This window comes from Neospora caninum, chromosome X (assembly GCF_000208865.1).
Source record: "Neospora caninum Liverpool complete genome, chromosome X".
NCBI classification, from domain to species: domain Eukaryota; phylum Apicomplexa; class Conoidasida; order Eucoccidiorida; family Sarcocystidae; genus Neospora; species Neospora caninum.
In genome coordinates this window covers 4742201-4764354 of record NC_018396.1, presented here as the reverse complement: position 1 = coordinate 4764354, position 22154 = coordinate 4742201, and the positions used below count along the sequence as shown (strand labels likewise).

Sequence of the window (22154 nt, the reverse complement as noted above, 5' to 3'; positions counted from 1 at the left end):
AACGGTGTCTAGTTATCCCTGTTGATATATGATTCTAATGTCGATCACATTCTGTCTTCTTGGGAAAATATGACCTCGGCAAAGCGCTGCTGAAGCGAGCCTCCTTCCCAAACTGGGGAACGAGGAAATACAGTCGAGAACAGGCATATACTCAATCCTCAGGCCGGGTTTGATTTGACAATCCACGTACGGAAAGCAGAGCTGTTACAATCATATGGGAAAGGTTCCTTCGGTTGTCCGAAGAAATAGGTCGTCTATCCGTCGATTGGGCATGCCCACACCTGCTTCAGCATCAATGTCAAGGACCTGATAAGTTTGAACCTGGATACAGTATCTCACACAGACGGGGAGACACTGAAAGGACAGGGCCAAAGAATATGCATGAAAATTTCACCTGTAAAAATAAGGCTGCCGGCAAAGTGAATGGCCGAAGAAACCGAACACTGAAGAGACGGATCTTCGTAAAACTCAGAAAAATCTTTCGTGCCCACTGAGGTTTGCGGTCACTACGCAGACGACCAAAAATCCGTACCTTTTGAAAAAAAGGGAGTACGGCGTGAGGCACGAGAAACTTAATATCGATCGTCTCCACCTCACAACTGGCAATCACACGCAAAAGCGTATCCTTTCCCCCTGCAGCGGAGTCTGAATCTCGCAAACTGGCGTACCGTGCGAAACTACGCTCAGATTGTCAGCCGTCCACTAGTCTCCTGTTCACGTGCAAACATTTTTGATCCCATCTACAGCTAGCACGTACCGTGATCTAGCCAGTGAGCGATTCAGCCTTTTGTAATATTTGTCAAATAGACACCAGAGGAAAACTCGATGCAAACTATTTTTAGGAATACTTCTATTATATTGACTCAATCCAGAGTCACCACTATGATCGTTAGTTTCCAGACATACCACAGACTAGTACAGCATCTGCATAATAATCGTGAAACATGAAGAAAGAATTGATTCTTGGGGCAACCAAACTACATCGGCCACATTTTCTATAGCTGAAACAGAGTTCAACAGAGTCGACAGCATTGGGTTCTTCAGTGTTGAGGTACTGTTCGTAAATGGCCACCAAGGTTCGAAATTATGACGGAACGTGTGACGTTTTTAGTCCATGTATCAAGATGAACTGCTGTTTGTCTTTGTTCGCTGGCAGATTTGTTTGAGCATAAATAAATCCACTCTTCGTTAAAACTTCCGGCAATTGTTAAGGTAGAACAAGTGATAAAAGTTTTGAAGACATCCAGTGTATTTGGTCCCCACGATTCCGCCTGCCACGAGTACGGACTGTAATTTACATGCCTCGTGTGCACAAACCAGGCACACTGCATTGTTGGATGACAGATCCACCGAAGAAGCTGACAACGCAGTGCCACCCAGAGGAAAATGATCCATTCTTCTTTGCTCTGGAACACTTTGTTTCCCCCCCGCGTGGCTAAGACATACGTTGGCGGACGGCTATAAAGTCGTAGGCAGTTACCTTCCCAACGGCATCTGCGATCTAGAACCATGAAGTCCGATGCAAAAAAGTAAAAACCTCGGAAGCAGCGCAGCACACACGTGGGGTACAATGACCTGCGTCTCATCTCTCATCTACGAATGCACTGACATACTTTACCGCTGGACCTTTTGACTGTGGGCGTCAGACAGGTCTGGTCTTACACTTCCATTTCGTGGACATCCGCAACCGAGACCAACAACGACCGGGCACACCCTTTGCATGTATGAGGTTAGCACAGCGAGTGGATGCTCATCCAGCGCTGCATCTGTTTTGCGTCGTGTTTTTAAACTAAAAAGACTGAGCACCGCTTAGCTGACCGCCGGCACTGGGACTGCCAGGCAAGAGAGGACGTGAAATCTGCTGATTCGTCCTACATTGGCAGCGCTTTTCGCTTTTCAGCTCACATGGCTTTTTTCTTTACGTGCGTGCACTTCGATGCCCGTAGGCGCGTGCGTAGGTAGAACATCTGCAAATTGAAGCGCTATACGGATCTCACCCCAATACCCCTCCTTCCTATTCCACCGTGGCTCAGCTCGCTGCGTCGTAAGCCAGTGCAGTACATTGAAATTCAGAGTCTGAGGTGGTAGCAGTGCCGTACGTTCAGCCGAGTGGTGGAACTTTCTTTTAAGCTACCTCTGTTTCGCGAATGATCGTTTGTGCAATCGAAAAAGCATATCAAGGAGGAACCGAACGACCAACTGGTACACAGGCTCCGCGGATCTATAGAATTTTCCAGGCCACACATTTGCACGATCGAGCGCATCATCCCCAAAAATCTGCGAATAACCATTCCCCCCAAAACACCGCCTCTCTTGAAGTCAGTCTCTACACCCAACAGGGCTTGGCACATTCGCGCGACCTACAGCGTTCCATCTTGTAGGAACGCGAAAATGAGGACAGGGAAAGTAATCTCACGACCCCATCACCCCGCAACTTGAGCAACTTAACGTCTGTATCTGTCACGAGTATCTCTCGAATCACGATAGCCGCCTCGTTCCTGAGAGTATCTCCTCTCACGGCTATAACTCCTGCAAACAACGCCGATACACACACACACACACGCGACAAAAAGACCGATATACGGAAAATCGGGCATCTACAATAGAAAACGGGGCTTCTCGGAGCGAAACACCTTGAACACGTGGCCTGAGAACAACTCGCCGACACGACCAACACCTGAACACTTGACTTCAGCGACTTTCCATTTTTCCACACGCACAACACCACCAGCCGCCTTGTCGCGATCACTCTTCGTATCGGCCCAACAGTTGCGGAGGCGCTTAACGGCCAGGAACCGGCAAGAAGAAAAGACAGGCGCTCTCGGCAGGTGGCCGAACACACGTTTTCGGACCCGGCACTCAAAGACATCGTCTCCTGTCTCCTTTCGCTATGCTAGGAACGAAGACCACCGCCCCGTGGTACATATTACACACGCGACATCGACGATGGACATCGCGAACAAGCCCAGCCAGTTTTCGCCCGCGACGGCTACAGAACGCCATAGAGACGCCCTAACCACAGAAAAAACGTCACACATGAAAGAAGGGGAAATCGCCGGGAATCACAGTCGTAGGACGACGCACCCCCCTCAACACACTTCCCGTAAACACGGGACCATCCGCCACCTCCCACTATTTCATACGAGTTGTTCCCGTAAGACTATATAAACTACTACGGAGAACGTACTGCTGGCGAACAACTTTTTCGCATTCCTACGCGACTGCGGAAACTTGTGTATACGTGGAAAGACTGGAGTCTACGTCCAAATTCGGCTGCCTCGCACCCTACCGCTTCATTCAGCCACACATGCACAGCCGACTACATACCGAAGATCAGTTCTACCAACTCACGCGAACAGTACAATTATCTGCGACGTATAGGGAGACCCGTGGACCTCGAGACGAGGGTTTTGACATTGTGACATCTAGCCGATCGGGTTCTTCCTCTGCTTCCGACTAAGTTCAGCACACACTGTGTCCTCTCCACGGTCTCGGCACATGAAAAACGCGTTCTGCTCTGAGTGCGCCGCCGAGAGCTCTTCGGAGGGCGGGCTGGCCGGGGAGCTCGAAGCATGCCTTGCACCACGTGTCTCCACATTGGCGCCTCGGGGGCGGAAACGCGGTTCTAACATGGTCACGAACAGCGAGACGGTGACGCGTCAACAGACCAAAAACACGGCCTTGATCTACGAGTACATTCATGTGTCCGAGCATGGTGCCGATCGCGCGGGGCACAGGTGATAGCGTCTGTCGTATGCGCTCGCTTGACTTCGCTCGCAAGCCTTGGCAAAAACGGTAGGAGACGCGCGCGAACACGGAGGGGGCTGAAGCTACGGGATGTGATTGCGCGAACTCGGCTTCCACGTAAAACCCCAACCGACACGAAGTGGAGATCCGCACCGGACTTCTACTGCGCGCGAATGTTTGATTCTGTCACGATGCACCCCGGTGGTCTCAAACGAGCGACAGGTCCGGCTCATTTCTACCTGTATGGGGTTGCAGACGTACAGCATATACCACGGAAATGAAACAAACGTTCCTGCTTCCTCAGCCGCTTGACGCCACAGCCCTGTACACGCAGCGCGATGCATCTGTTGACCTTCCCTCTCCCCGCACACTTCACGTCGCGTGCCTCGAGCTGTCCAGCCTCACAAAGAGCTCCACGTAAGGCATCACACACGGACCCACATCACCCCGGGACCATTCAGACATGCTCCACACAAGGAAGCGCCGTCCTCTTTTGAAAGACCGCGCGACACTACCAACCTGGCGCCTTTTCTCTGACAGAGCCAAACAAACGCCAGTACGTTTTCGAAACGGATGGGCCGGTTCCACGTTCAATAGCACATTGACATGGTTCTCCCAAACCCATGTTTTCACACTTGGACAGTTCACGGTGTTTGGGTTTGAGCAACTTCGACTTGCATAAGCCTACCTATAGCGGTCCCGACCGCCGCTTCTGTAGCTGTCGTTGTCGTAGCTTCGAGAGCGGTCACGGCCTCGGCCACCGTAGTACTCGCGAGAGCGGCTTCTGCCGTATCCGCCGTCTCTGCTGGCGGATCTGTCGCGGCCGCCGTAGTAACCGCCTCGACCTCCTCCCCCGTAGTAGCCCCGGCCACCTTCACGGCCGCCGTATCCACCTCCGTAGCCTCCGCCGTAACCTCCACGGTAATCATCGTATCCGCCGTATCGACGGTCATAGCGTGGGCTGCGAGAGCGGTACCGACCTGGACCCGCACCAATGGGTCTGGGAGAGAGGAAAGCACACAGATATCAGCGAGGGAATAAACAGACAGGAAACGCGCTTCTGCCCCACGATCCAGAGCGTCCAAACAACCCATCTTCTTCCACCGCGGGCCTCACGAAAGGGGCGACACGCGTCGACACGACTTTCGGAAACACAGACAACCACTTTTCTCGACAAGGAACACCCGAAACGAGACACGAGCACCGAACAGAGCGACAGGATCACGAGCCATGCACGCGCGCGTGCAACTCACCTCGCACGCCCGGACATCTTCTCATCGACGCGAGCTAGGATCTTCTGTCTCGCTCGAGACCGCGCCTCCGCGTTCCAACCGAAGATGAGCAGACGCTCGTCTCTGCCGCCTCGCGAGCCGTCCAGGAAGATGAACGTGCCAGTCTCTTCTTCTGCCCGGCGCAGATTGCTTCCTTTGCTTCCAGTCACGTAGGCCACCGCATCGACCGGCAGCGAGACAACATCGCAGTCGTCACTGCAAAGGAAGCGATGCCGCAAGAACTCTGTGTGCTTCCTGACACTTGGTGTTAACCTTCAGCAACGAGACGCCATCGATACCTTGGCGGAGCAACGAATATATAATCGGGACGGCAACCGCGAACACACGCGCCGTCTGTACACTGACACACCAGCAGAATCGTCACTTTCACGCCGAAACAGCAAACGCTTGCAGCTCCAGAGACGCTCCTCGCCGTAGCGTTATCCCCCTACCCGGTTCAGCGCACCAGTCGCTGACCCTACGCAAACTGGCCCACGCGTTCCTATGTCCTGGTCTTTCCGAACAGCGCCTCCACAATATACTCACAAACCCACACCCACAGGGGGACGGCGTCGTCGGCAAAATCTGCAGAACCAGCAGAGTGGACCCGCCACTTGACGCGACGCTCGAAACGATGCATGCGGTGAGGGGGGGGTGGTCATTGGTGGAAAAACCTTAGCTGTGCTTACCGGCCATCCGTTTCCACGTGGACATACGACGTTCTCTGGGCACACAACCACTGCAGGTACTGGCGCGCGCGAGTCCTCTCTGCCATCGTTCCCGCAATGTACGCGTGTCGGCCAACATATTCCAAAATTGCACCTGACGCTCTCGCAAGCTTTTTTCGAGTGCTTCCTCGTTGACCCAACGCGTAGGAGTAGTCCTCCAGTTTGATAGGAATCCGGTCAGTGTCGAAGTCGGGGTTGTTCGAGAAGTGTTCTTCATCGTCTTTGATGAAATACCCCGGCATCTTCTGTTCCACTGCACTCATGACCTTCAATTCTGAACCCCGGCGCGCACGCCTGACAGTGAACGGCACAGAGAGGAACGACGGGTAGGGTGGTGAGAGATACGTTCCACCGCCGCAGATCTCTTTCCCCACAAACGGGGAGAAAACGCGACGCCAGCTGCGAGAGACGCACCGAAGAAAGCTGTTTCCCTTCCGGCTCAACGAGAAGGGGAAAAACACTGACATCGCCCACGCACCTCTTCTGAACTACCACGATCTCCCTCGCTATCACGGACTCGCGCTCTCCTCCTTCTGTCGCGAAGGGACCACCAGCCACATTTCACGCACGGGAAGTTAACGGATGCAGTGGACGTACATTTCGCCGAAGATGGCGAGTTTCTCCGTTTCGCCTGCCTCCTTGGAACGCAAGTCGGTGAAGAACATCAGAGTATTCCACTCCTCCTCGACACTGCGCAGCCCGGCTCCCTTTCTTCCGGTCACGTAGCCCACACACTCGTGGGGAACCTGAACAGACGCAGTTTCATGTCCAACGAAAAGACATGAACCGACGTGGAGTTTTCTCTCTACAGCACGCGTCCCTGACTTCGGTACCCGGTGAATTTTCGCGCTCTGCCTTTCTTCCAGGGATGCAGAAAGGTCGACGCAAACCCGTAACGTCCAACGGACCACCGACACGCAACAGCACTCGGATAGTGTGCGGACAAAGAGACGCGTTTTGCCCAAGATGTCCCCCCGGAAATTTGCGCGGAGGCGTTCACGCTGAAACTGTTTCTCTGCCATTCCATGCGAACTCACATGAATGATTGTCAAGTCGTCTCGCTTCTCTGCATCGGGAGGCAGAGCGACGGGGCCGACGCGCTGCTGCATGACGAATCCAATGTACAACTTCGCCTTGTCGATTGTGTCGGGAGTACCGCGGATCTCCAGAACTGTCCGCCCGTCCCTCTCCAGGATATTCAGATCCGCGCCACACACGTGGCTGAGCTTGCGCTTCGTTCGCCCACCTGCAAAAAACCGAACAAAACGCCTCGAGTCATGTGAACTAGAATACACACGAATACGAAAGCGGCAGTTTTCCCGTCCGTTGACTGCAGATGCAGTGTTCTACCCCCCTCTGCGACAGTCGCCCGCTACCAGCGCTGAGCCTTTCATCGATACTCTGGCAATCCCCATAGACTCTCCCCTCTGCGCTGACTCAGGGAATCACCTCCAGAGCGGAAGTCCCCAAAAGGACACGCGGCCGAGGTCGCCTCAGATTGAAAAGACTTACCCGAGCCGAGAATGAAGGAGGCGTCTTCGTCTGCAATGTTCAGAATGAAGGCTTCCTTCCCGTCCGTCCAGTAGCCCTCTGGGTGTCGCGTGGGGGCGTCACGCGATCGACTCGCAGAGCGGGAGTGCCTGCGGCCGTTCCTGGAAGATCCCCTGAAGCAAGACAAACGGCCAACCCGAAGCGTTTTTGCAGACACGAGATATCACAATGGACAACAGCACGGACCGAACACAGACACGGCGGAAGAGATCCACTTGACTCCTCCCTCCCCGCCACGAATCCGTACCCCCTTTTCGCGTCAGACTTGGCCAGGTAAAACGTTCTGCCCCGCCTCCCAGAGAAAGCAGGAAACCCCTGTCCGCCCGAACGGATCGAAGCACCTTTATTTGGAGCGCCGCTTGGCAGCCACATTTTTTTGCTCGGGTGCGTCTGTACCTAGATTCAGATCTTCTCGAAGATCGATAGGAGCGCGAACGGCTCCTGCGCCCGACGCTGGAAGCTCGGCGATCGTCTCCGTTTCCCACATTTTCTCGCAGTTCTCCTTCCCGCGGCGGCGACCTGTCCTGTCTCGGTGAACGCTCCCGGGACCGCGAGCCTTCGCGCGAACCAGAGGGCCCTCGAGAGGACCGTCGGTCCATTTTCACGTCTTCAGCCTCCTCTTGAGTCATTGTGGCTGAAACCTAAAGAAACCGACAGCAGCAGAAACGCGTTACACAGTTAGTACAAACCGCTCCAGCTGCAACGGCGCCGTCAACGTGTAGGCAAGACTCCCACGACCGTCACTCTCCTCCCGAGAGGGCCGAGAGGAGACGCGGATCCTGCAAAGCAGTTGCCCCCCGAGTCTGCTAGTGCGCGCCAGGGAAATACCGAAGTCGACTCGTGACTGTCGCTCGCCTACAATCAGTGTTTTCACGCTCGGAATCTCAACGCTGAAAAATCTCATGAGGCCGAGTCACAGACTTAGAGCGCACGCAGTGACCACGGAGACGTGGCACATCCCGCGGTTCGAGTGACAGCGACCGGTGCGACAAGGGAGTCGCGTGGAGACTGTGACAGGTTTTTACGTTTGCGGCAAAAAAAGAGCGCGTTTGTGCCCGAAGAACACCAAAATAACGCCACTGACTGCACGTCGCCAGGCCACGGGGACGAGCTGTGGGGGAAAAGCACAGCAAACGTCGGGTTCCCCTGAGGAAGGCAGAACTTGAAAATGAGAATGGCGTTCCGGCTGACCTGAAAAACTCGTGACGCGAACGAGAGAAGAGAATCTGGATGGGTCCAAACGCCTTGACAGATTTGCGTGCCACGCACCGCACCCGGACGGAAAATGCGGTTCCAAGCACAAAAACGCCTTGTCTGAGAAAGAGACGAAGGAGAAAAGTCCACCCCAGACCACACAGTGCCTGATGCAAAACAGGCAGGTACATCCAAGAAGAAGAGGTGATTCCGGCGTCGCCGTTTTCAGCAGAAGAGCGTGGTTTCCGGGAAGAGTGCAACTGGGTTGCAAAACGAGGGAGACAGGCCGAACCGAGGTGCTGTCGGCAGTTGCTGGATTTGGGGAAGATCCCCCCCGCAAACGCAAATTTCCCGAAGATACGCCGGACTTCTCTTCCTAGCTCGAATGCCGAGCAGGGAGAGGACGCGTCAGCCGTCGCGGGCGCTCGCCACTGAGGTGCCGCGAAAGTGGACTCGGCGCGCCGGAAAACACGCCGTTGACGCTTTCTGGGTTTCGCGTCTTTTCACGACTCAAGCGGCGACAGAAACCGGCGACTTAAGACTCTTTTTCGTGCCCACAAGATTCAACGCCACACGCCGTGCGGACGGGTATCGCTTTCGACGGACAGGCGGGGGGAGGACAGTGCAGGAAGACAACGCGGGACGGACTCCACACGTGTGGCGCACTGGTGCCGTTTCAACGCGTTTTAGCCTTTCGAAGGAACGCATGCCCTTTAGTGATATGCTTTGAGAAACGCTCCTTTTGCCAGCTTTATCTCAGACGAAAAGGAGCCTCCACAGTCTTGCTCCTAAGCGTGTAACCCCAGAAAGAGTTCCGGTCGTGTGCGGTGAGCCACCCACGCAGGACTAGCTTTCGCTACGGGATTCACCAGAGTGCCTGCAGGGATCAGCAGCCCTTTTTCACCATTCGCACAAGTCGCTGGCGTCTTTGTCACCTGTTCTCCGCGCGCCTGTGGCTAGCGAGGTCTTTGAATACACTCTCTCTTCGCGTTCTTCTAGTTGTTTAGTTTCCACTGAACACCCAAACTACGGCGAGTGTGCGCTGGGAACCACCCTACCGCCTTGACACGCTCGCGTACACCGTCAGACTCAGCATCTCGCCGCTTCAGTCACGTGCCCCAAGCCTGGAGCACACCGAGACTCCGGTCAGTCTCACGCTGTATTCTCCTCAAAAGCGCCATCCGAGTTCGTTTTGTCGCTGTTCTTGCTTCTGACACGCGCTTCGCTTTTAGACGCCACGAAAAAGAACTCATCTTTATCGCACAATCTCACGCCTGCGTCCATTTGTCTTTTTACCTGCGCTTTGAGAGGCAAAGCTGGCCCCTTCCTGAAAAGCTTTAATGCGACTGCCTCAGAACCCCCTGGGCCAGGCTTCGCCAGGCTGCTCTTTCGTCTCGTCTTCGTAGACCGTCCCAGGCTTGTGCCGTCTCTCGGGTTCTTTCAATGCTTCTCCACCGCGAGTCGACTGCGCCTGCCGTGTCAATCCTCAGCAGGCACAATGAGCGCAGGCGGCGGCGAGTCCGCCTCTCTCGTTAACAGGTCGGCCGGAAAGGACGTTTTGGACGCGGAGACGTGCGCTGCCTGGCTGAAGCCTCGGTTGCCGTTCTCAGCGTTTGACGCAGAAGAACACTGGTCACCGGCGTACAGCGAATCGTTCCTGGCATGGTGCCAAGGCGTGACGCAAAAGACACTTTTCGTGCATTTTGACAAAGCTGAGCCAGCTGATGGAGCACCTCAGCTTCTCTTCAGCCGTAACAGAATCCCTCCTGACGTTCGGTCCGGACAAGTCAACGAGTTCGTCTTCTTCGCGAAGCGAACTTCCACCCCGCTTACCAAACTGAACTTGAACGAGCAGGTGTTTTTTTCCTGCATCCGCGGGGACATGCTAAAACATTTGCTCACTCTCATAAGCGGAGTCTATGTTCCGTTCTCCATGAAGGAGCACGGCTGGCCCGAAACCATTCGCAAAGACTTCACGGGACAGGTACCGACCAAAGAAGACAGAGACTTCCCGGCTCATGTAGATTTCTACTGTCTAGAGTGCACGCCCTGTGTCAGGGATACGGCCCCGCAGTCCGGAGACAACTCGCGTCAAGCGTCAGCCGCTCTCGACGGCGATGACTGAGGAGAGAGAGTCACAGGGGCCGTCACTCACTGTAGATGACTCTCTTACGAAGCGCGCCTTTGCGCTCGAACCTCTAGATGTGTCTGTAGAAGGTGACCGTGCTGCTCTTCACTTGAGGCCTGGCTTGTGCCTGGCGCCTCTGGTGGCTTCAGAATCCTCAACCTCGGTTTTTCAGGGTCCATTCACATCCTGCTTTCGCGAATTTATAGCCCACTTCAACAACCGCGAGGATTCGTCGATCGCGTGACTTTCACCCGAGAATTTCAATTTAATTGTCTACACCTTAGGTAGCTTCTTGCCTACTTGCTCATACACGCAACGATCGGGAACCTCGTCCCCGACCTCTTCATGTGGATGCGAAGCCGCGGGGAAACGTCACTTGCCATACTAGATGTGAAGAAACAACAAGGACACCACTTTAGATCGGCTGGCGCAGAATACCAAGGTAACACTACAGAACTGAGTTAACTACGGGGTGAAACGTGTCGGCCTTCGGATTCTTCCCTATGCAGCTGCAGCGGTTCCTGGCTACGGTAACCGAGACAGTCTACCAAGCCAAAGGCGCAACGTTGCTGTATGTCCCGATCGACGACTTGTCAGACTTGGAGGTAGCGCTGAAGGACAAGGATCTCGTCCAGCGTTTGGAGGCAACCGTCATCCACTGGACTCGCCAGATCAAAGAAGTCATGATGGTTCAGGTGACTCTGAAAATCACCGCGGAAAACGCAGAGACCCCGCGACGTCCTAACATACGCTTTGCTGCTCGACGTTCTTGCGTTATACGCCTAGACAGCACAACCAGCGGCCGGTGGCAGGTCGTGACTTGAGGGTTTGACTCAGTTGTTCAAGAAGCGACACAGGGGAAAAGTACTGCACACGAAGCAGTGGACGCAGACGGTGGATCTGCTGAGAACTCCTGTCGTCTGGACTATGGCCACGATCCACAGTTCTGGTGGCAAGGCTTTACCCAGAAGCGGGGTTAGTAGCTGTTCTGACGTGAGCAAAAGTCACGCAAACACCGATGCAGAGGAGAAGCGCTGCTCTTGAGTTGGGCAGAACGAAAGACGAGAAACAATAGACAGATCCCACAGAGAAGTCCTATGGTAAGGGAAGTTCCGTCAGGGAAACCTTTTTTTGCGCTTCCTCGCCGAACCCAAAGGGACCGCGCCGACAACGACAAAACGGAGCGCATTTTCCGGGTGAGGTGATGCAGGATACGACTCAAGAAGCTGATAACACAGGTCACCTTGACGAGATTCGCTTTTGGAGAGAACGGGCTGTGAACTTTTCCCGGTTGATGGAGCAGTTCAAAAGTCCAGCTGTCCAGAGGATCTTTGAGTTGCTGGAGCGCTCAAAATCAACCTATTTGAAACAATTCAGGTTCGCCTAACAGACGCCGTACGCAGACGACCACGCTGGAAAGCTCCAGAGAAAACCTACCCACAAGACACCGCTCAGACGCATCACTGTGGAGCACGCCAGACGTCGCACTCTCGTTGTCCTCGCCCGCTGATTCACTGACGAAGTAGTGGACGATCATGAATCATCTTTCCGGAATAGCGCTGTCACTGGGCGTGATTCTCGCTGCAAGACCGGACGTTTGCCGTTAGCTGCATCTGGGGAATTCCCTGGTTGGGTGATGCGCAGTCGAAGAGCGTTCGAGCGACGGAGGCTCTATCACTCTCGAGTCGCCTTCTGGAGAAACCTATGCCCAGTCGCCGGTTTCTGGGACTGACGGCGCGCGGCTTCGGGGATTGAACTTACTCCTGCCTGCGCTCTTGCAGAGTTGTCCAGGCGGACGTGCAGCAGGCGTCCTTGGAAGCCGAAGACAATCTGAGATTTCTTTCAGCTTTGGAAAGGCCGTCCGAGAAGCTGGCACAGGCGAAGCCCGAAGAAATTCCCCCCATTTTGCAACAGCTTCTGAACTTTGTCCGAATGATCTGGTCCACCTCTACATACTACAATACATCCGACCGGATATCAGGTGTGAAGTCGCACGCACAGTGGAAATCCTCGAGGCCCGAGAGGTCGGGCGAAACCAGTCGCCAGAAGCTACGGTCCAGTGCACTCGTAGCCCAGGAGCGGACCATTTTAACGAGAACTCAAAGTGTGTAAAAGTATGTAGGCGCGTGGCTACAGACGCGGTAACAAAAACCCGCTTTTCGCCGGGCCGTCACCCTGGTGCGCTCAACTCCGCCCCCTTCAGAGGCATCCGTTCAAAACGGCACCACAGACACTTCATGCAGACGTGAAGAGGAAGAAAAAGGCCAACTTCGTGTCAAGAACAACAGCCTTTTCTTCCGACGCACCACCGTTTGTCCTGCCTTGTGGGGGTTCACCCCTCTCATTCGTTCTGCTGTTCCCTGTTTTCAACCGTGCAAGAGCAGGCTTCTAACATAACTGTTTCTGTCTGTCGAGTGGGAGGGGTTTTCCTGTCTTGGATGTACTTTTACCCGCTTTCCGTTGTCGGGGATGTGCCCAGGGTTGTTGAGGAAGATATCCTCTGAAGTGATCAAGCGGTGCCAGGCCGCGATCGACCTCAGTTCGATATGGAGCGGCGTCGTCGACGAGGCCATGATGTCTCTGGAGCAGTCAATAGAGTGCGGAAGAGCGTGGCAACGGCTCTACCAACCGATGTGCAAACTCGTGAAGCGCCACAGTACTCAAGGTCGCCACTGGGACTTCCCTGAAGGCGCGGTTTTCGCAGAAGTGAGGAGAGACCGGACTTCCCCTCTGCGCTCTCCGGAGGCGATGGATCATATAGCCACGACCCCACCGCTGCGCCGCTGAGACCACACACAACGGCTGCCGACCAAAGTTCGCAGGAGCGTCTCCAGAAAGCCATCGGCAACCCACGCTTCGAAATCCCGTGCCTGCCTGCGTTTTGGCAGGCGTGCTGCTTGTTGCTTTCTTCGGATACGGACGTGTTGGGCAAACCCCGAAATGACTTGCCATGGAGTCTTTGTTCAACGGTGCTTGTCCTGTCTCTTCTTGCTCGTCTTTCTCAGATCGACGCCTTTGTCCAGCGATGCTGCGATTTGCTGGAAGTCTGTGAGTGCCAGCAGCACTTCAACACACGCGCTCAGCAGATCGTCCTGCCGATGTTTGGCGGACTCCGTTTCAAAGAAGTGACGCGCAGCATCTACGAAATCGAGGACGCGTTCGCCAAGGCACTCCGCAAACTACGCGACCTGGACTATTTTGTGCTCGACGTGAAAGCCGCACGGTGGCACGACGACTTCGCCGTTTTTAAAAACCAGGTGAAACCCGCAATTGCCCTCAACACCTCTGCTCCGCGACATGCAAACCCGTAACCTTCGCGAAAGACACAAGCTGGACCGTTATCACGCAGGGGCGTGGAAACCCGATTGGCCTGTAGTATCGTGCGCGCGCCTCGCCCGTCTCTTCCCAACGGTTCAAAGTGCTCAATCGACTGCCTGTATACAGGCGTTCCGGTGTGCTCAGAGCTCCGGTTTCCCGTGGGTGTATGCAAGTGACACAGCAAGGGATCAGGCTATTGCTAGAGGCTTGCGCGTTTCAGTGTTTCCTGAGGCTTGAGCGCGCGCTCTGATGTCTCGAAAGAAATTCTCGAGTTCAGCGTCTGCGCGTTTTCTACACAGGTGAAGGACCTCGAGTTCATGTACAAGAATGTCATCACGTCAGCGTTAGAGGGCGTCCAGGCAGTCGACGCTGCCTGCCAGGTGTACGATGCTTTCTACTTGCTGGCAAAGCGTACACGGATCAAGAAATTCCTGGAGAAGAAAAGTGCAGACGTGTGGAGTCTCTTCATACAGGTACGTCTTGGAGGCGAGGTGACGGTTCTCTGCTCTACGGACCCGCGTTGTACTTTTTGTGTTTGCGGCCCGTCTTTTTCTCGGCAAGAGAGCGCCTGCGCTGCCTCTGCCTCCGTGTGGTCATCGAAGTCCCGAGACGTTTCCTCCCTACAAGATGGACGTACTACCGATACCTACAATAGGATGCATGGCAGTCCAATGACGGAAGACACCTGTCTACTCGGTTTATGTGGGTTGTTTTTTTTCTCTTGCACCGTAAGGCGCCCATGACATCGATCGAGAATCAGGGTTGCGAGCAATCGTTGTCACCCTTGGCACTGACGCAGGCCGTTGCCATCTCTTCTTTTCTGCGCAGGAGCTCGCTCTCGTCAAACGGCAGTTTGAGTGCATTCGTAAAAACCAAACTCAGTCTCTTTCTATCCCCTATCAACATCCGACACATGCAGGACTCGGCCTCTGGACCCGCGGGCTGATCATGAAGATTCAGAACCAGATGGATACCCTCGATTCAATGCACTACTTGCCTCCTTGTAGAGAGGCAGAAGTTGCACGGGAAAACTTCAGCGGCATCCGCTCCATGCTCGTTGTAAGCAGGCTGGGCGTCAGTCTCAGCTCTACGTTTAAGTATCCGTCCACCTTGTGTATGTACGAGCACGTATCTTGGTATGGATCTACATACGCATATCTTCCTACATTGATCAAGACACACGACACAAAGACACCAGTCAAGCACATGCTGCATAGGCAAACCGACACCTTACGTGGGGGACAACGGTTTCCACGAACCTCTGGCGCCTGATTCGCTTTGTCCCTACCCAGTCGACTGCCACAGAAGCGTGCGGTTTTCAGGCCGCTTTCCCTCGAACCACACGCAGCGTCAATCACCTCCGATCGACGCGCAGAGGCATTTGTCTCTTCTGTCTGTCCACTGGCTCACTGCGAACAGTCGTTCATAGAGCAGTCTTTCGAGGAGTGGGCTGAAGGGCTGAACGCTCTTGATGGCAACAATGCGGCGCTGACCAAGAGCCTGGAACGCCCTTTGTTGATCCGCGCTGACGCAAACATTCTTGCACGTGGCAGGGGTAAGTGAAAGATGCGCACTTTGCTGTTTCCATTTTGCGCAGTCGTAGATTTTGCGCCACACCGTTAACGCCTAGAGATCTTTCAGAACATCGCGTCTTCCAGTTCAACCGACAAACACCAGGCTCGCCGTCTGTCTTGGGCACTCTGCGTGGAAACCCGATGTGTGGGTGATTTTTTTCGACAGGGATTTCAACCTCGATAATGGGAGACACAGCTTCAAAGTGGCTGCGTGTATGTTACACCTTTCTGCTATGCCGGGGTCATTACTTGGGCTTTTTGTCCTGCCACATGGACGACTTTCCCTGGGTTCCACACCGTATGGCGATCCAGGCTGGGGGCGGCAGGTCTTCTCGTTTCTCTGAGGTCCACAATAGTCAGTCTATCTTGCGAACAGCTGCTCACAAAGCGTGTGCGCGCAAGGAAGTTCCCCAGGAAGGCGAGAGGGTCGTCGTGTCTGTGTTTCTCGATGGAGTGTAAGCGGTTCGCGAAGTTTCCGTAAAGGGATACCTCTGGACGCGTGTACAGTTGAAATGCCTGAACCTTCAGTTCCCGCGGGGGAAGCAGAGCGATCCTCTCCCCCGGAGTTTGCTTCTTGTGACCAGGCGGTCAGTTGGAAAGTAACTTCGATAAGAGTCTGCTCAAAAACCTCCAGGAGGCGTACTTTTGGCAGAAGATGCATAACCAAGGCATTAATCTGCCTTACGCAGCTCATGAAATGTTGCGGCAACGCGACAAATTGATGGCGCTTCGCGAGCATGTTCTTCGCGTTGTCAGAGACTATAATCTGACCCTGGAGACCATAGCGGTGCGTCGCCTTCTCGACTTCCACAAGGAAACACGCACGCGGCAAGGCACACGCCCAAAAGCGATACGGTACCTGCAGAATCTCTGCGGACTCGTTTGGGAGGCTTCTTGTTCAAGACTTCCGTTCGCAGAAAGCGACGTGTTCCTTTCTTGAAGGATTCGCATTCCAGTAGACGTTGAGTCTTACGTTTCCTGACACCTGAAAGTCTCTCTGGTCCACCACTCACGAACGCACACCCATCTGTTTCTCTGTCTATCCATCTGTTTCTGTATGCGTTTATATACGTATATGTATACATATGTGTGTATACAAATACTTCCATTGATACCTGTTTGTGCACCTCTGTTGGTGTATGCGACGAGAACGCGACAGTCCGTCTTAGCGGAAGCAGATATAGCCTGGGAGTAGTTCGACACTCTGTGCTGGCGCTTTGTCCTTTGCAGCCAGATGAGCGTAGGCTCTTCCAGCACCACATCAAGGCACTGGACAAGAAAATTGCTCCGGGAATTCAAAAGTTGACATGGAACTCCAAAGTGAGAGAGGACATCTTGCGCGTGAGCACAGTTCTGTTTCCAGTTCCCATTTTCTTCTGTCATGCGGGACACTGCGACGAACTGTTCGACGGCACATTATTTTCTGGCACTGCAGTACAGCACTCCTGCAAAGAACCCGCGTCATTTTGTGTGACATGCAGGCCTGTTTGTCGCGGTGAGGCTGTTTTCTTTGTGGCCAGTGACGAGCTCCAAATCTTACGAAAGCCGTTCGGTGTCTTGTTTCCAGGGAATCAAGGAGTTTTTCGTCCGAGACACGTGCCGAGAATGTCAGGTTGTCTACGGCTTCGTCCGACGGTTTCAGACGAACCACCAAACGATCTTGAGTCACTGCAAGAGCATCTCCGAGTTGCATTTTCTCTCCATCGATCGACGGAAAATTTACGACGTCGAAGAGTTTCACCAGAAACAAGCTACCAAGAAAGTCGAGATGGAAGCGTACTTATCCGAAGCCCACGCAGCCATCACTGCAGTTCTGCAAGACTCTCAGCGGGTGAGGCCTGTTGCGAGGTGTCCACCTGGAGGGCATTTCGGGAGTCTTTCCAGCTCCATCTGTCGCCCAGTAACTCCAGTTGTGCTCACCCTGAGGCATCTCTGCGCCTGCCGTGTTCTGTTGCAGCTGTTCGAAGACCATCCTCCGGAGATACAACGAGAGTGGAAACTGTATGTGGAGAAGGTAGACAAAAGAGTCGGAGACGCTCTGAAGAAGGCAGTGCGTACATCTCTACAGGTAAGAGCAGAGTCCCTCTTTTTTCCAGGCGGGAGACTCGACACTCCAGGCGACCACAAACTCGAAGCAAAGTCACTCATTCCCTGCCGATGGTGCTCACAACACACGACAGGCTTCTCTCTTCTCGTGACTGAGGAAGCCGGCTGACAAACAGGGACGAGAAACCGCGCAGAGCGCCTTGAAGTGGAGCTGTAATCTACTCGCCTCCGCTTTCGACGTGTCCGCGATGAAAAGAAGCCCGAGATTGGAAAGCCATCTCATGTTCAATTCCCAGAGGCGGGCGCCCTTTGTTAAGAAACGCCTGCAAACCGACAGATCACGTGAAGAGACCGGGATGACCCATCGTGTTCTAGACGCCTCAGGAACGTTTCGCTATTCTTCCAACGCTCAGAAGCGAGGACGACTCGTGCGTTTGCCGCTGTCACCCCCCTGCGCTAGGAATTGTCCAGGGTGCTGAACCCTGTCGACGGGAAAAACAGTACCGTCGACGTGGCGCCTCTCTTCAAAGTAAACGCCGTGCTCGACAGCCACAATCGCATGGATTTCAAACCGACCATGGCCGATCTCAAAGAACTCCTCCAAGTTGTCTGCAAAGATTTGTGTTTCACTTTGCACGTGGTCCCGCGTCTCTGGGAGTATCTGCAGACGCTCAAGTGAGTTTGGACGCCACAGTGGTGAGCGCATTAAACTCAAATAATAAATGTCGCGTAGTTCCCCTCCACGAAAGCGCAGTTGAAGAGTTCCTCTTCCAGTTCCCTTCTCGCTACCCAGTGTGCGTGCGGATTTTGCCGCGTGCTTTCGGTTCTGTACACGGTTACTTTCAGGGAGAAAGACGAGACTGCCGAAGCCGAAAACCTCGAGGGAGGTACGTGCCAAGGACGAGTCTACTAGGAGAGACACAGGAGACACCTTAGTTATTAAGCGGGAAAGCGTCCTGTCCCTGTACCAAGGATGCCTTAGGCATATGCGCGTATACAGTTAGATAGCGTTCTCTTCCGTCTCCGTGCTTCCTTTTGCGGTCTCTCACAACTTTTCTTCAGAATAAAGCTTTTGTCCGCTTGGCTTTCAGTACGCGCCGTCCTGTATTTCACGGGGCGCTCTTCTAGAGCCTGTGCATGCAGACGAGCAGCAAGCTGAAGGCGAACCTAAAGCCGACGAAAAGAAACAGTTGTCGACTTTCTATGGAATGATTTCCAAGGATGACGACTGCGTCCGCATTGTCGTTCAGGTTAGGGCTCGAGCAATTTACAGCACAAGATAGAGCTGGCGTCTCCCACCTATATATATATATATATATATATATATATATATATATATAGGTATGCGGAGTATATTATATATATGTATGCTGGGTATATTATATATATGTATATGTATGGGGGGTATATTATTATCTATATACATATAGGTATACATGGGGTATATGTAAAATATCGATGGTTGGGGAGAGCAAGCCGATGAAAGAATCGGCATCGAGTTCTTTTCTGCATGTGTGTTTGTGCTGGTTTTGCACATGTGCAGATTATGAAGGGTATGGCAAACTGCGCGTTGAAGCTCCAAGAGAGAATGAAGTGGTGGTATAACAACTACCATCCGATTGTTTCACAAGACAAAGAAGAAATCATCAGAAAGTACGCGAGAACGGAGCGGCCGCTTCCGGTAATCTGTACAAGCATTCAAAGGTACAAGGAGCTCCAGGCGGACATCCAGCAAGAGGAATTCAAGGTAACGAGTTCGCCCGGTTAAAAACGCTCAACCTCGGTATACGTTTATTCTCTTCCGGAGCTTCTGTGGCCACGCTTTGAAGGGCTAGGTCGCAGACCAGACAGCTTGGACGTACCTTGCATCTACCAGCTTGCCTGGCACCGGCTGACTGGACTACTCTACAGCCTTTTCAGACACCAGACTCCCATTTTTGACTGTCTCGTCGGACGTTTACCACAAGAACTGTACAGATACATATATACATATATATATCTCTCTCTATATCTCTCTCTCTATATCTATATATTTATATTCATGCACATGTAGTCCCAGAGAGAGTTTTAGCTCAAAGGAGCGGGAACGGTAGATATGGCAAAGATATGGCAAACTGTGTCTCCTTCTGGCTCGCGTTTCGTTTAAATTAGTACATGGCTCTTTGCTCGTGTAAACGCCTCTAGTTTCAGTGAGCACCAAGCACACGTATCTTTTCTTTCCAGCGAACGGTCGACCAGGGCGACAGTGCCACACACGTTTGTACGTACGTGCTTTAGTACTTGTTCCTGGTCTCGCAGAAGTGTCTGCATTCAGTGGATGCTTTCACCACTACATGCACATGCTTGCACATATATATATATATATGTATATATTTATATATTTATAAATATATGTGTATATATTTATATATGTGTATAATACCTATTTGTAGTACTGCGTACGCAGGTGACCAGCATGTGTTTTTTCGCAGATTACGATATGCTTCCTGGAGGCGGATTTCACGCTTTTGAAACAAGCGCTGATGAAGCACTGCCACCAGTGGCAAGCTCAGCTGATTGCCTACTTGCATAGGAATGCAACTTTGGAAATCGACAACCTTCTCGGGTATTTCTCGAGTAAGGCCTTCGACTTTGTTCCTTATAAAAGAGCGAGGGAGCAGAACTCGAAGCACTCGTTTCCAGTGTCCCACTCTGAGGGCAAGCTGGATTTCTGAAGTTAGACAACAAAGAGGGTTTCTACAATTAGCTCCGAAAGAGGGAATTCTTCTTAGCCCTACCCCTGTTTTCGTGCTTCCTTGTCGACTGGCCTCACCTGTCCCTTCTGTAGTTTCCTGCTACGACCTCACGGTCTTCTGCCTGGCGCTGAGGGGTCCTACGTACTCTTTTCTTCACTCTGTCTACCACTCTCTCATTTACTCTCCTCCTTTCTTCTTAAAACGCTTTCGTCTCCTTTCTTTCTTTCAACAATCGGTGCATCCTTTGCAGCGAACACTGAGAGTTTGAGAATGGCGCCAACGACGACGGAGGAGATTCGAGAGAAACTGAATCTGTGGCACAAATGCAAAGTTGATGTTCCGTATCTCGAAGACCGCATACGCCCTATCGAGGAGCAATTCGCAAAGCTTGCGGAGCTGGACGGTAAACTCAGAAAGAGAAAAAGCCGCTTCTATGCCAAAGGACTTAAACTCGTCACTTCCTGAACCCCCGAGCAGTCCTCCGATCTGCCAATCTTAGAGCTTACACGTTTCTGTTTTTCTACCTAGTTGCCGACTTGGATCTGTCTCGCCCTGCCGTCGAACTTGCGCCTTCTCGATCCACTTGAACCGACATCGCTACCTCGCCGTATGCATTTCTCTACTTACGCAACCACATGTGTCGGTACCTCTCTAAAGCTAGCTGTCAATGAATGTTTCTATCTTAGCCAACGGATACATCTCGATCTAGCCATGAACCGAACTTTGTATCTCTCGACGTGAACCTCGACGTATTTCAGCTTTTCGCTGCAGTCCTCCCAGTCCGATCTATCGCTGCAACTACAAGTCGATCTGTCCTACTGCGTTTTTGTGACGATCACTTTTGTTCCACCCCTTCACATCGGCAGTCACATGATTTTCCCGATACACCCACTTGTATGGAATTCGACCACAAGCAGATATAGCAGATATAGGCCCCGGCCTCGATCCGGTTGCCAGCTCCGAGAATCTCGAACGCTTCTTTACTTTCGAGATGCTCTTCAGAACCGGATATGCAGCCCTTTCGCACAGAGACGCTCTCGTGTCTTTGAAACGTGTGTGGGACGAGAGAAGCCACGCCTGGTTACATAGGTGCTACCACTGACTTGTTGCCGTGTTTTGACTCGCGAGACATCGAAAGACCGTGTTTGCTGTTTGTTGCCTTTCTCTAGTCCAAATTCCCGAGTTCGAAGACTCCAAACTGCAGTCGCTTCGCCCGAGAGCGCAGCAGTTCGAAGCGATGCTGGAAGAGACGGAAATCATGCTCAACAAGTCCGTCGACGCGCAGCTGACAAAAACGCGACACTGGTGGCCTGCCTCTGAGGAACGCCCCGGGGAAACGCCTGATGAGCTGGATTTCTGTTCAAATGTGCATCGCCGGGGAGCTCGGTTCTCAGCCGTTTCTGGCGGCGGACTGTCTTCTTGTTCCTCTTCTTTTGCGTCTTTGAGATTTCCGGTTTTTCTGTTTCCGCAGCGTGTCCTGATTCACCACTTCCCCTTTTTCTCTGTTTCTTCTTTAGGACAAAGAAGGCCATGGCAGGCGACATCGAGGCACTGATGCAGGCAATCGGAAAACAAGCAGCTGAATTGTCCAAGCAGTTCGCCGCATCAGCTCCCTTCGATGGCGCTGCCTTCAGCTACGACTCGCAAATCGCCTTCAACACCATTGCGCTGTACAGGGGAGAAGTCCAGAAACTCCGCGAAAACGAAGAGCAGCTGAAGCCGAATCTCGAGTTTTTCGAAATTGAAGGCATGCAGTACAAGGAACTAACTAAGATGGAAAGTGATTTCCAAATGCTTACTGATATTTGGACTTTGGCGGTAAGTCTTCAGATAGACAGGTATGCATGTGCGGCGGCCTATAC

The 22154-nt window shown here is 53.0% G+C and overlaps 2 protein-coding genes across 2 annotated transcripts in view; one reads left to right on the top strand and one right to left on the bottom strand.

Moving 5' to 3' along the window:
* Positions 1–3462: 3462 nt before the first annotated feature.
* NCLIV_050210 (putative KH domain-containing protein) lies at positions 3463–7784 on the bottom strand (the record flags this gene model as incomplete). The annotated part of the gene is made up of 8 exons (XM_003884574.1): positions 3463–3907; positions 4436–4747; positions 5001–5234; positions 5708–6040; positions 6344–6492; positions 6784–6992; positions 7259–7336; positions 7694–7784. 8 exons carry the CDS (start codon positions 7782–7784, stop codon positions 3463–3465), a joined length of 1851 nt encoding a protein of 616 aa, XP_003884623.1.
* A 2205-nt stretch (positions 7785–9989) lies between these two features.
* NCLIV_050200 (GF18580, related) overlaps positions 9990–22154 on the top strand; it is a gene marked incomplete at both ends in the record, with an annotated part of 42726 nt that continues 30561 nt past the window's right edge. The window contains 21 exons of the mRNA XM_003884573.1: positions 9990–10475; positions 11129–11314; positions 11923–11996; positions 12401–12600; positions 13099–13325; positions 13625–13876; positions 14237–14410; positions 14766–14996; positions 15357–15492; positions 16096–16298; positions 16742–16831; positions 17079–17342; positions 17469–17579; positions 18018–18232; positions 18404–18444; positions 18701–18807; positions 19101–19304; positions 20029–20173; positions 20543–20695; positions 21462–21561; positions 21810–22110. Of these exons, the coding sequence (XP_003884622.1) occupies positions 9990–10475; positions 11129–11314; positions 11923–11996; positions 12401–12600; positions 13099–13325; positions 13625–13876; positions 14237–14410; positions 14766–14996; positions 15357–15492; positions 16096–16298; positions 16742–16831; positions 17079–17342; positions 17469–17579; positions 18018–18232; positions 18404–18444; positions 18701–18807; positions 19101–19304; positions 20029–20173; positions 20543–20695; positions 21462–21561; positions 21810–22110 (3900 nt within the window). The remainder of the gene's footprint in view (positions 10476–11128; positions 11315–11922; positions 11997–12400; positions 12601–13098; positions 13326–13624; positions 13877–14236; positions 14411–14765; positions 14997–15356; positions 15493–16095; positions 16299–16741; positions 16832–17078; positions 17343–17468; positions 17580–18017; positions 18233–18403; positions 18445–18700; positions 18808–19100; positions 19305–20028; positions 20174–20542; positions 20696–21461; positions 21562–21809; positions 22111–22154) is intronic.